At 46.1% G+C, this 12,781-nt stretch overlaps 2 protein-coding genes across 2 annotated transcripts; one reads left to right on the forward strand and one right to left on the reverse strand.

Annotated features, from left to right (window-relative positions):
• Positions 1-3,447: 3,447 nt before the first annotated feature.
• Positions 3,448-7,445, forward strand: LOC125551944 (probable LL-diaminopimelate aminotransferase, chloroplastic). The gene is made up of 10 exons (XM_048715360.1): positions 3,448-3,673; positions 3,753-3,838; positions 3,932-3,999; positions 4,097-4,213; positions 4,792-4,854; positions 5,718-5,822; positions 5,904-5,954; positions 6,149-6,469; positions 6,625-6,831; positions 6,912-7,445. Exons 1-10 carry the CDS (start codon positions 3,600-3,602, stop codon positions 7,203-7,205), a joined length of 1,386 nt encoding a protein of 461 aa, XP_048571317.1. The 5' UTR covers positions 3,448-3,599; the 3' UTR covers positions 7,206-7,445.
• A 2,003-nt stretch (positions 7,446-9,448) lies between these two features.
• Positions 9,449-11,446, reverse strand: LOC125551946 (probable xyloglucan 6-xylosyltransferase 1). The gene has a single exon (XM_048715361.1). It carries the CDS (start codon positions 10,992-10,994, stop codon positions 9,636-9,638), a length of 1,359 nt encoding a protein of 452 aa, XP_048571318.1. The 5' UTR covers positions 10,995-11,446; the 3' UTR covers positions 9,449-9,635.
• Positions 11,447-12,781: the final 1,335 nt, after the last annotated feature.

Raw genomic sequence — 12,781 nt, forward strand, 5'->3', positions numbered from 1 at the left:
CCAACTGTCGCACAACTCGTTGCCCTCCTCTGTTTTTCCAGCAGCTGTAGGGAGCAGCAGTACCGCTCACTAGCGGTAGTACCGCCCGCAGGGCGGTAGTACCGTTCTTGTGCGCGTACTTCTTCTTTCTTAGCCCTGGTTGTCCTATGCCTGCTTGCCACAGCGGTAGTACCACTATGGCAGCGGTACTACCGCTCCAGCAACGGTAGTACCGCCCAGATGCGGGCTGCATAACGGTTGGATGTGTCCCCCCACTATATAAAGGGGTCTTCTTCTCCAAGATACCTTACCTCTTTTCCCCCAAACTCCATTGTTGCTCCACAAGCTCATTTTCTCTCGATCTCTCTCCCTAGCCAATCAAACTTGTTGATTTTCTAGGGATTGGTTGAGACGGCCCAGATCTACACTTCCACCAAGAGGAATTTGATTCCCCCCACTAATCCCTTGTGGATCTTGTTACTCTTGGGTGTTTGAGCACCCTAGACGGTTGAGGTCACCTCGGAGCCATATTCCATTGTGGTGAAGCTCCGTGGTTTCGTTGGGAGCCTCAAATTAAGTTGTGGAGAGAGCCCCAACCGTGTTTGTAAAGGTCCGGTTGCCGCCTTCAAGGGCACCAATAGTGGAATCACGACATCTCGCATTGTGTGAGGGCGTGAGGAGAATATGGTGGCCCTAGTGGCTTCTTGGGGAGCATTGTGCCTCCACACCGCTCCAACGGAGACGTACTTCCCCTCAAAAGGAAGGAACTTCAGTAACACATCATCGTCTTCATCGACTCCACTCTTGGTTATCTCGTGCCTTTACTTGTGCAAGCTTATTTGTGTTATATCCCGTGCTTGCTTGCTTGCGTGCTTGTTGTTGTTGCACCATATAGGTTGCTCACCTAGTTGCATTTCTAGACAACCTACTTTGATGCAAAGTTTAAATTGGTAAAGAAAAGCTAAAAATTGTTAGTTGCCTATTCACCCCCCTCTAGTCAACTATATCGCCCCTTTCATCCACCCTGGCCTGTATGGCACTGTCATGACCCAGGGTGGCTTCAGTGACGAGGCTCTCATGGCAGCTCTCAGACACCTGCTTGACAACAAGGCCCAGGGTGTTGGGTTCGTTGCCATGGCAGACGCTCACAGGGTGTTGTGCCTCAAGAGTTGGCTGGGCAAGCACTACTACTAGAGTAGTGCTGCCCGTGAGCGTGCATGATCCCCGACGGCGATGGCTGTGGCGGCGACGACGACAACGACGACGTACATTTTGTGTAGCTAGGGCTGAAAAACTATTTGATGGTCTGTATATTTTGGTGAAGTGGTATATACTAACCCCTCACGATGATGGTGAACTTGCAGTGGTAGGACGACACCCTCTTTTGGATGTGGTGGTAGGTTAACACCCAGGTAGTGCTAGGTAGAACTTGCTATGCCGTATGATCATGCATGCTTTACTTCTTCTCTTCTGCTCCATTGTTGTTTGTGTGCTACTTTGCTTGCTACTTGTGTGCTTCATTGATTTTTTGCTTCAACTCGTGCTCTTGTCCATTGCTAGAGCAAGTGGTATGCCGTGTTCATCGGTAAGGCTCCAGGGGTTTATAGTTCATGGAAAGAAGCCAGTGCATAAGTGGCATTGTATAGTAACAATAACCATAGAGGGTTCAACACTAGGCAGGCAGCAGAACAAGCTTACTCCGACTTGGTGCGAAAGCACGAAGGCAGCAGTGTTGACAGTGGCAAGGTTGGAGGTGTCAAGGTGGATCGTCAGTTTAGGCTAAAGCTGAAGAACTTCATCATCTTCGCCCAGTTCATCGCCATTGTTGTGTTGTGGCGTTGGTGTGCTAGGCGTGATCATTCTAGGTAAGCTCACCACCAACTAGGGTACAAGATAAGCACACCATGTACGCCGTGTTCATGTGCCGCTTGAGCCAATGCAAGCAACCAAACAAAGTGCACTTACGTATTACCTAAAGTAGGGACACTAGATGCAGACAACCAAACAACTTGTAGATGGCGCATTAGGGTCTATTTTTGCTCAACCAGGCTAGGTTGAGAAGCGTATGCGATGTAGGAACTGTTCACAACTTCAACCAAACACGCCCATAAGAGCTCCCCCAGCCAAACCCCATCTCTCTCTGTGTGTGTGTAATAAAAATCATCTTGTTCTCTCACTCTAAAAACAATCGTTTCCACTATGTGTAGTGGTGACGTAGGATAAAGTATGAAGGGCGACGGTGGTTAGCCGAATTAGGTGAATCCACTCCTCACGATCTCTCTCCTCCCTCTCGCGTCTCTCGCATGGACTGAACTGCGCGGCGGAGGAGTCAGCCTGTGAGAGTGTTCTGTGCGCAGGAGTGGTGTGCGCGGTATGCGTGCATGCCTCTGCTCCTGGTTTGACGACGTGAGGGTGCACGACAACACCACCTCTCCCCTCTATTATTTTTCTTTGTTTGTGTTTGTACTCTCTTCGCTTTTGTTTACTCTGCATATTAGTTTTGACAAAAGTTGAAATTTATAAGTTTGACAAAATTTATAGAAAATAATATAAACTTTCACGATAACAAATATATATGATGCAAAATATTTATTTGATATTGTGACGTTGATGATTTTTTGTATAAACTTGATCAATGTTTACGTAGTTTGACTTGAGAGAAAGCGGTTGTAAAAAAATCAATCAATGCAGCTAATCTGTCTTTTTTTTATGTATGCAGTAATCTGTCTTCTCTGTACACTGTTTTACAGGTTAGAGTTAGATTCTAACTCTAAACCAACCCTGAATTAACTATAACTAAAGAGATGTTTGGATGACAGGGTTAGATTGATAATAAATGATCTTTCTTAATTATTTGGCTACTTTGAACCGTATTACCTACCGGATTTGGCGGAGCGACCCCTGGCCGAGGCAGACGGAGACGCACCCGACAAGGAGCCGCGCTGGCCTCTCGCGCAGCCCGCCGACTAAATCTGTAGTCCCTGTGCAAGGAGTTGCGCTGCCCGAGGCCGACGAGATGACCGCGCAAGGAGCCGTGACTGCTTACCGACGGGCGGGCGGGCTGCGGGGAGACGAGGAGGTTGGAACGGGAGGATATGACGGGGTTGCTTACCGGTGGCGGACGGGAGCGCAGATACGGCGAGGCGTCTTTCATGGACGGTGTGAGAGGGAGGGAGGGAGAGAACGAGAAGCTTCGAGAAGTGGGAAGGGATCTGCTACGTGAAGAGCGAGAGAAAAATCTGCTTTTTTAATGGTCTCAAGGAAAACTAACCCAAATAAGCATCTTTTAGGCGAGTTACATTTTTTAAATAGATTAGATGCATCTAACCCAAACTAACTCTCATATTTAGATATTTTTGAATTGGTTGAGTCCAAATTAACCCAAACCAACTCTAACTCGCGGAACCAAACAGGGCCAGTGTTGCGGAAGTTTCACGGTAATAAACAGAGCAGCGAACCGGAGCAGGCCTTCCAAGATATCTGGTGGACTCGACCGGCGCGGCCCGGCCCAGCCTGGCCTATCTGAGTGCTGTCTTCACTCCCTCGTTGGGAGGGCTAAGCTTGTACTGATTCCCCCTCCACCTATCTACCCGCCGCCGCCACGCCCGCCGCCGACGACGATGGCAACTACCGCCTCACCCTCCACCACGACCACTCCCCGGTCCTTCCTCTCGTCGCCTTCCTTCTCACTCAGGTACCCAACTTCTTCCCCTCTCGGTACCGCACGGCGCGTTTCGGTAGCTCGACGAGTCACTCTCTTGAAGTGCTTGCAGGGCATCGAAGTCGAACCACCTCCGGACGACGAGAAGGCTGCCCGTTAATGTACGCTGCGCCAGTAGCTCTCCGGCCGCCGATACATGTACTGTTCTTTGTCTCCAGCACTTTAGTCTCAAATACATCCAAATTTCGACCTAGTAGTTGTGTACTGAAATATTATGCTTCCGTGGCGAAGCTTACACGACGAAGGTTTCGCGGAATGCCAACATAGCCAAGCTCCAAGCAGGCTATTTGTTTCCCGAGGTATCATTGCGTTGTTGTTCTTTGGTTTTGTTCTTGTTCATACTGTCGCATTAGGGATTTGGGTTTTGTTAGTGATAATCTCTCAACTTCCATTCAGATTGCCAGAAGAAGGGCAGCTCATCTGCTGAAGCATCCTGACGCCAAAATTATAAGTCTGGGAATAGGTGACACTACTGAGCCCATTCCGGAGGTCATAACAAATGCCATGGCAGAGGTATCTCATCGCTCCAGAAAACAAGAAATTGCTAGCTGCATTACTCCCTCCGGTCCTTTTTACTCTGCACATTAGCTTTGTCTGAAGTCAAAGTTTGCTAAGTTTGACCAAATTTATATTAAAAAATATTAACATCTATAACATCTAATAAATATAATATGAAAATATATTCCGAGATGGATCTAATAATAAATGTGTTGTTATGTGAATGTTAATAATTTTTTGTATAAACTTGGTCAAAGTTGGATGAGATTGACTTCAGACAAACCTAATATGCAGAGTAAAAAGAACCGGAGGGAGTACATTAGACCTTGTTTATCTCAGGAAGTAAAAAAGAAGACAAAATCTAATTTTTCTGAAACATGTTTGTAGATGTAATGCATGGTGTTTTTTTTTTGGCAAAATGTTCATGCTCATGTTTATGTTTTTCCTTGGTAAAGGATGGCTACTCAAATATTTGACACAGTACACATCTTTGCAGAGAGTGGACTAAGAAAGTTCATGTTTTCATTCTGCGTTGCATAATTCCTCTTTCGCTATCCAATATTGTTCTTTGACCGGTCTACGTATAAACGCAGAGAGCACATGCTTTATCCACAGTGGATGGCTACAGTGGTTATGGAGCTGAACAAGGTGAAAAGGTAATATTGCTTCCCACTTCACTATATTTAAATGGATGACTCCGTAGGAAGAATGCAATTAAACTTATCTAATCTGACTTGGAATATATGTGTTAATCATTTACTTCTGTTCCGGTATGCATATAATGGAACCCGGCTCCCAGTTTGGGAGGCGTATGGAAAGAAAATAATAATTATTTAGATTGTTATGTAAAAATAGTATCATTAGATTAGTCTGGAAAAATATTTTCGTAACATCACAATTTTATAATATCTTGGCATATTCTTATGAAAGGTAGTGGCATAACTAAAATGGCATCTGTTTCTGTTTACTAATGCACAACCTTTTTTCTGTTAATCCATCAATAGACACCATTAGATGGCTAAGAAGGTGGGTTTTCACATATGCTTGTAAAAGTGGTCTAGTCCGATCGCAGATTATTTGACTAGGAAAGATGGTATGCTAAGCCATGCAGGTTTACCAACATCTAATGACATCTGAAGCTGTGGCCATTTAGTTATGGCTTTTGAATTGTTAATTCCATGCTTTAGATTGTCTGTCTGGAGAGATCCATAATCTCTTAATGGGCTGATACTTACTTTTCTTTTACTGGCTTATCCAAATACTTTTGGGTTTCATCTCCATAAGAGTGGCTGAGTTTTCACGTTGGCTCACCAAGCCTATCACAACCCTCCTCCTTTACCCGGGCTTGGGACCGGCTATGTTGAGACAACATAGGCGGAGTTTGCTTATCCAGATACTTGTGTGGCTCTTGATTTTGTCTACAATGAGTTTAAAGTTTGTCTTTTCAATTATATGTTTGACAATTTTCTTTTCAAATGTCATTTTCATCATTAAAATGGTGCATTAATTGTTTCTACAGAAACTAAGGGCAGCAATTGCTGCAACCTACTATGCGGATCTTGGTATCGACGAAACCGATATATTTGTCTCTGATGGTGCAAAATGTGACATTTCTCGTCTACAGGTTCAGAATGCCTCTTCTCACCCTTTAGTCTACTGTTCACGTTACATTGTCGCTCATAACTTTTATGCTTCAAAATTTCAGGTTCTTTTTGGATCTAAAGTGAAGATTGCAGTTCAAGACCCATCATATCCCGTAATAAAATTCTGCAATGGATCTTAAACTTCAGTTGTTGTTCCCTTATATATTTGTGATTCCCAAACCTAAGTGATGTTTGTGGTGATATAATTGCTACTTTTCTTTGTTCTCATCCTATAATTATGATAAATTATTACTTTTTGTACTATTGTATATGTTGCAAAATTAATATGATACATCCATTTCAACAGGCATATGTTGATTCAAGTGTTATCATGGGGCAAACTGACTTATATCAGCAGGATGTTCAGAAGTATGGAAATATTGAATACATGAGATGCAGTCCTGAAAATGGATTTTTCCCTGATCTTTCCAAGGTCCCACGGACAGATATCATATTCTTTTGTTCACCCAACAATCCTACTGGTGCTGCTGCATCTAGGGACCAGCTAACACAGTTGGTCAAATTCGCAAAGGACAATGGGTCCATAATAGTCTATGATTCTGCTTATGCCATGTACATATCAGATGACAGCCCAAAATCCATCTTTGAAATTCCTGGGGCAAAGGAGGTAGGCTCTATGTTTCTAGATTTAGCTTACCATTTTATGGAAATTTTAAGAATTTTACCAACATGTTCGGTCCAGTTTTCTGAGGACTACTAGCAAATTGTTTCCATCAAATATGTCAAGCTGAACCTGTATCATTATGGTTTGTTGACGTGTAGGTTGCCCTCGAGACAGCGTCTTTCTCTAAATATGCTGGGTTCACTGGTGTCCGACTGGGTTGGACCGTGGTCCCTAAGGAGCTCCTTTTCTCTGATGGGCATCCAGTTGCTAAAGATTTCAACCGCATAGTCTGCACTTCCTTCAATGGCGCATCGACCATCTCTCAGGCCGGTGGTTTAGGCTGCCTCTCTCCAGAGGGTCTAAAGGTAGGGATTCAGTGCTTTGAAATCTTTATTGTATGGCTTCTTCTCGCACTGCTGCTTCTCATCCCATGTCCACCATGCAGGCTATGCAAGACGTTGTCGGATTCTACAAGGAGAACACCAAAATCATTGTCGACACGTTTGAGTCGCTCGGATTCAACGTCTACGGTGCCAAGAATGCCCCCTATGTGTGGGTGCACTTCCCTGGCCGCAATTCCTGGGATGTCTTTGCAGAGATCCTTGAGAAGGCAAACGTGGTCACTACTCCTGGCAGTGGATTTGGGCCCGGTGGCGAGGGCTTTGTGAGGGTCAGCGCATTTGGCCACAGAGAGAACATTATTGAAGCTGCGAGAAGACTGAAGCAGCTATACAAATAAGCGTTGGTGTAGCAGATGGCGTCCTCTGTCGCTGGGGAGCCAGGCAATAAGAACCCAGCAGCATTTGGAGCACGAGATTTGCTTCTGGGCTGCTGGGAAGTGTTAGAACAGAGACAGGGTGTTGTTTTTGCTCCATTCGTAACCATTTAATACTAGAAATTTGCGTATTCAATTGCTGCGGAGTCTATCATGATGTATTTGTCTCACATCTGCTCGCTGACGGCTTTATGCTTTTTGCTACGATGGTGTGCACCGACCCTTTCTCTCCTACTGCATATCTAAATTACGCCCTCTGTCCGAAAAAGCTTGTCCCAAGCTTGTTCCTTAAATGGATGTATCTAGTCGGACGGAGTACTTTACAGTCGCACTCATGTCACTTGCAAGTGAGGTCTACGGTAGACCAAGTGCAAGCACCGGCGTATGAAATTTTGAGTTTAGACCGATCCAATGCTTGCTCCAGTGTGCAAACTTACATTTTTTTCCATGCGATAAAAAAGATCTGTTCCACTATAAGGATAACACAATGACCAACATTCAACTATAGCATCCAGCAGTTTTTTTTTTTTAACTCTAGCATTCAGTGTGCACAACAAAAACCAAAAAAAAGAAGGTTATAGCCGCCTCATGCACCGCTAACAGCAAAACAAAAACTAAAAAGGACCATCATAAGCTAAGGCCAAGGCTCATTTTTATAATTCTTCACCTGGTCTTCTTCATGTCTGCTTCTTCTGTTGCATCACTTGTTTCTTCGTCACCATCAGCTCCACCAAGTCGAGTTCTGACCAAATTGAGAGGTGCACCTTCATTTTCCCCAGTCCCATCAGCATGTTGTGCCAAAACCTCCTCTGGAAGCATCATCCTGTCAGTAGGGTTTTGCAGGCCTGCCCAATATTGTCAAAAGCAACAAGCATAAGAACATATGAATTCAACAAGGGATCTCACAAGCTTTTTATCGAAACAAGCTCGATTACAAATCTTCCATATAGCTGCAAGCCCAACAATTTGAATATTACGCCGACTACTACCAATAAATTTAGCAATACGTCAAAATAGTGGGAGAAAAAGTCAGGACTAGTTTGAGCACAAACAAATTTTGCAGCAGAGCACTGGAAGAACAGATGATGGATACTCTCAGATTCAGGACAGAATTGATAGACAGGGTTCCCTGTCCATTTTCCTTTTACCCTATTGTCTTAATAGGCTACATGCTCGATTGAAATCAGCTTCGTTACTTTGGCATGTGAAATGCAGTTACAGTACAATACTCTAGCATCTACCACAGTTGACTGCCTAGAGCATAGGGCAGAGAATTCATTGGGGCATGAGAACTAATAACTCGCAGCGTCGAGGGAAGCAAATCGTTGACTCAGACATCACGAATTTTGTAACTGAACTCGAAGTTTAACTTGAGCTCCTGACCATGTGATGGCATAGGATTCTGAAACTGAACACCGACCAGATCCATGGCAGCACCCAAAACACATGGAGCCAAAAGTTATGGGGTCCTCTAAGTATGCAGAACTCTACAACTACTAGGAGATGCAGAACTCTACAACTACTAGGAGAAGATAACCGAATTACCCTATGAAAATGAACCAGACAAGTCTCAAAGTGATTTGCTTCACTCAAGGACAAACCTGCTACGCTACGTCCAAAGCATAGTCAAAACTGAAAATCCGCTCAGGCGAATTCACAGGTAGACTAGAAACTGAAAAAAGGTAGCAGTTCATCCAGAAGAAGATACATAACAGGGCATCTGCATTGGCAATAGCTAAACAAACCATAATCTCATGACGAGGAAATCATCACTGATATATAGACCACCCAGCACTAACAAGTTCATATCAACTCTCAATTTGGTCAGAACTGCAAACTACACGAAAACTGATGTATTGCATACCAGCCATATTAAGTGCTTCAAAACTAAACTGATGAAGCTGAAGCTAGGACACATCAGGCAGGTACAGTTTCGAGGATTTCCAGCAGCTCATATATGACAAAAAACAAGATATCCTCCTACCCAACTACCACCAATAGCAATGCAAATAGGGAAGCAAAATAATTGGCTCACAGGGACGACCATATCCTACTGAAGAAGAACCAATAAGCACACGAACAATAACATTTAGGGAAGTGAAATGTACACTTGCGACAAATGAAAATGGTAATAACAAATAAATAGGAAATCCATAGAGCTATTTAGAAGTGACCAGTTAGCGATTTATAGAAGCGGAAAACATAGATTGTGCCATCAACAACATAACTTCATTCTCTAACATTTCACAGTACAACATAGATATCCGTCCCCTGATACCAAAACCAGATTTCCTTGTTACCCTGAGTCTACAAAAAGAAGAATTATAGGATTTTGATCCAAGAGAATCTAGAACGAACGAACAAAATAAACGTGGAAGTAGTGTACTATAGTTATCATGTAGAAGTCTTGAGGGCCTTGAACGCTGGGTGGAGCAACCCGTAATCATCCTTCATATCAAGAGGGTCACTGGTCTCATTCCTGATCCTCTTGATCCTCCTGCTCGCAAGAGACTTGTGCTCAAACCCATACATATGCAACACCTGGTTATCCCCGAAATTGAAGGCCCGGTCCATCTGCTTGAGGCACCGCTCAACAGGGTAATCCCCAAACTTGGAGCATGGCTTGCACCCGACAAAGTGAGTGACCAGTGGCCACCGATGATCGCCGAGCCCCGGCTGGTAATTCTCAAGCATCTCCTCGTACCTGTCCACCAAGATGCCCCAATAGCCATGGAGGTAGTAGCCATTCTCGAGATACACCTTGTTACCCCATTTCTCACGCTGGGTAGCGAGGATATACACCATGGCGGACTGATCGTCGGCTTCAAAGACCGGCCGGTCCTTGAGGTACTTGGTGAGCACCTTCCCAGCCTCAATACGAACAGGGCCCTTCGGCCCCATGGGCGCCCAGGTGTCGAGGTAATCGAGCGACCATTGGCAGTTGCGCAGCAAGAAGCTGCCGGTGTTGAGACCAATCCAGTTCTTGTCGTCGTAGACCATCTCGTCCCAGCCGTGCAGGATGAAGTTGTAGGGGCCGTAGCGCTCCCACGGCAGCTCGAAGGCCATGTCGGTGAACATGGCGTCGGAGTCCATCCACCAGAAGAACTCGACCTCCGGGTGAGCGAGGAGGAGCGCGCGGAGGAGCGGGAGCTTCGCCCAGAAGCCGGCGAGCTCGGCGTCGAGCAGCGCCATGTTGTAGAAGATCTCGAGGCCGTGGATGCGGCAGTAGTCGATCTTGTTCTTGATGGACTTGAGGAGGTAGTGGTCGCCGACGGGGTTCTCGCAGGGCTTGGGCGAGGACCCCGTGACGAGCATGACCCGCGGCTTGACGTCGTTGAGGAAGGGCGGGGTCTCCGGGTGGCGGCGGTTCCATGCGGCCCGCTGCTCGTCCCAGTCGGAGATCTTGGGGCCGAGGGTGTAGGGCGGGTCCCGGAGCGACCTGGGCTGCGGCTCCGGCTCGTCGTCCCGGGCGGCGGCCTTCCCCGCGGCGGCCTGGGCGGCCTGGGCCTGGGCGTCGGAGGCCTTGGAGCGGGCGTCGTGGTGCTCGGAGAGCGCGCGCTGCGGGTGGGAGATGAAGCGGTGGCGCAGCTCGGTGAGGTCCTGCTGCGGCGTGCCGAACTTGCCCGCCCCGACGGTGCCGCGGAGCACGAGGATGGTGAGCATGAGGCAGACGACGGTGAGCTTGGCGTTCCGGGTGAAGCGCTGGATCTCCCGCATCCGGCGCTCCCCCAGCACCCGCTCCGCCACCCACATTTCTCCCCCGCCCCTCGGATCGAGCACCAAGCCAAATCGAACCGAACAAGAAGACACAGAAATGCAGACGCCTCTAGAGAGTCTAGATCGACGCCGCGGCCGAGCAATGCGGCGGCGTTGCGGGACGGGGACGGGGACGAGGCCGAGGCCGGGGAGGAAGAGGGGAGGCGGAGGAGGTTTAGAGGTGGGGAAGGGAAGGGGAATTAATAAGGATGGGGGCGAGTGGGAGCGCGCGAGCGCGCACGTTGAGGGGGAGCGGATTGCGGTGGGTGTCTGGAGGTGGAGGTGGAGGGGAAATCTGGAGACGGGATCGAAATCGGGTCAATCCGCCGCGGATTCTCGCCTTGGGGAAGGAGGAAGAAGGCCAGAGCAGAGGAAGGAAGGAAGGAAGGAATGGCAGCGGGACGCGGAGACGAGATGCACCCGATGCTTCTACTCCTCCTTTCCCCTTCCCCCGTGTCGCCTCGCCCGGTAAGTAATACGAGTAATTTATTATCCCACTGGTATAATAAATCCTCGTTGGTTGGTTTGATTTGATGCGGGCGTCGCGAGGTGATAGGTCAATGACGCGTGGGTCCTGGCGGGACGTGGGGGAAGGAAGGGTGGCCGTTGTTCGTATGCTAGCAGTACAAATTTCTGTCCTGGCGGTGTGGGTGCGACCGGGTCTGGGTTGCTCTGGCTGGCTGGCTCCGCGGGTAACCGGGTTTGCCCGTTGCTGCTAATGCATTTCTACTTCCATAAGTACCTGCTCGTTACGGATAAAAGCGATGGAAATGTTGCTTTTGTAGCTAAAAATTCCATACCGATTGCAACTTTACACTTGATGTTACAGGTCTAACGATGATAGTCACATGTCACCCTCCTAAATTTACAATCCTTTTCATACGGTGAAAAATGAAAAGTCCGTTGGAGATTTTAAAAAGAGTAACCGAAACATGGGTAACATGCTACCACCGATCCTGATTTATTAGTCCCCTTCGTATTTTATGCCCAATTTCAACCATATATTTCCTTAACAAAATATAAGTTGTATGTCACAAAACTTATATTGTTGAATTCGTATTCGAAAGAAATTTTCAATGACACTATTTTTATGGTTTAAAAATTAATTTTTGGTATTTAAACTAAAGGAAAAAAATTTGACCTAAAATACAAAGGGACTAATAAATCAAAACGGAGATATAATACCAGTGAATGATACAGATACCAAAGTTTATACTTTAGATAAGCTTATTTATTATTTATATGATCCATAATAGCACCTTATTTATAAAGATATGATATTATAAATAATACTAGTATCATCATTTTACTCAATTAATACTATGTCATAATAGCAGGCCTATTTAGTATAGCATATGCTATGATCAGAAATGCACCCAAGAGCCAAAACGGCCCTCCCATGCTATGATACACTACTGTGAGAGTTCTTACTTCTTTCATAATTGGCAATGCTAGACTTTTTCTCGCACTAATTTTAAATTACGGTTGCCTATGTTTAATTTTATCTTTTTTTGGCGTGGTAAAACGCGTCTCATTTATACAATAAGGATCATAGCAAGCCACGTACATATCGACCGGACAAAACTGAAAAGACAACAGAATGCTAACCTTTGCACATACGAACACCAACCAAGAAGTAAAATTACAAACAAGACTGAAGAATCCTCTGAGCTTAACACCAACGCCCGTTACCTGCCTCTGGCACCACCATACCAGACACCAAAGGAGAAAATGACGGATCACCTCCACCCTTGAGCTCGACGCGACTCCATCGCTGATATGCA

Source organism: Triticum urartu, chromosome 4 (genome assembly GCF_003073215.2).
Source record: "Triticum urartu cultivar G1812 chromosome 4, Tu2.1, whole genome shotgun sequence".
Classification (NCBI taxonomy): Eukaryota; Viridiplantae; Streptophyta; class Magnoliopsida; order Poales; family Poaceae; genus Triticum; species Triticum urartu.

Coding starts and splice junctions, on each gene's coding strand:
- LOC125551944 (XM_048715360.1), top strand. CDS start 3,600: ATGGCAACTACCGCCTCACCCTCCACCACGACCACTCCCCGGTCCTTC. Junction 3,674..3,752: donor TCGCCTTCCTTCTCACTCAG/GTACCCAACTTC, acceptor AAGTGCTTGCAG/GGCATCGAAGTCGAACCACC. Junction 4,214..4,791: donor TAACAAATGCCATGGCAGAG/GTATCTCATCGC, acceptor GTATAAACGCAG/AGAGCACATGCTTTATCCAC.
- LOC125551946 (XM_048715361.1), bottom strand. CDS start 10,994: ATGTGGGTGGCGGAGCGGGTGCTGGGGGAGCGCCGGATGCGGGAGATC.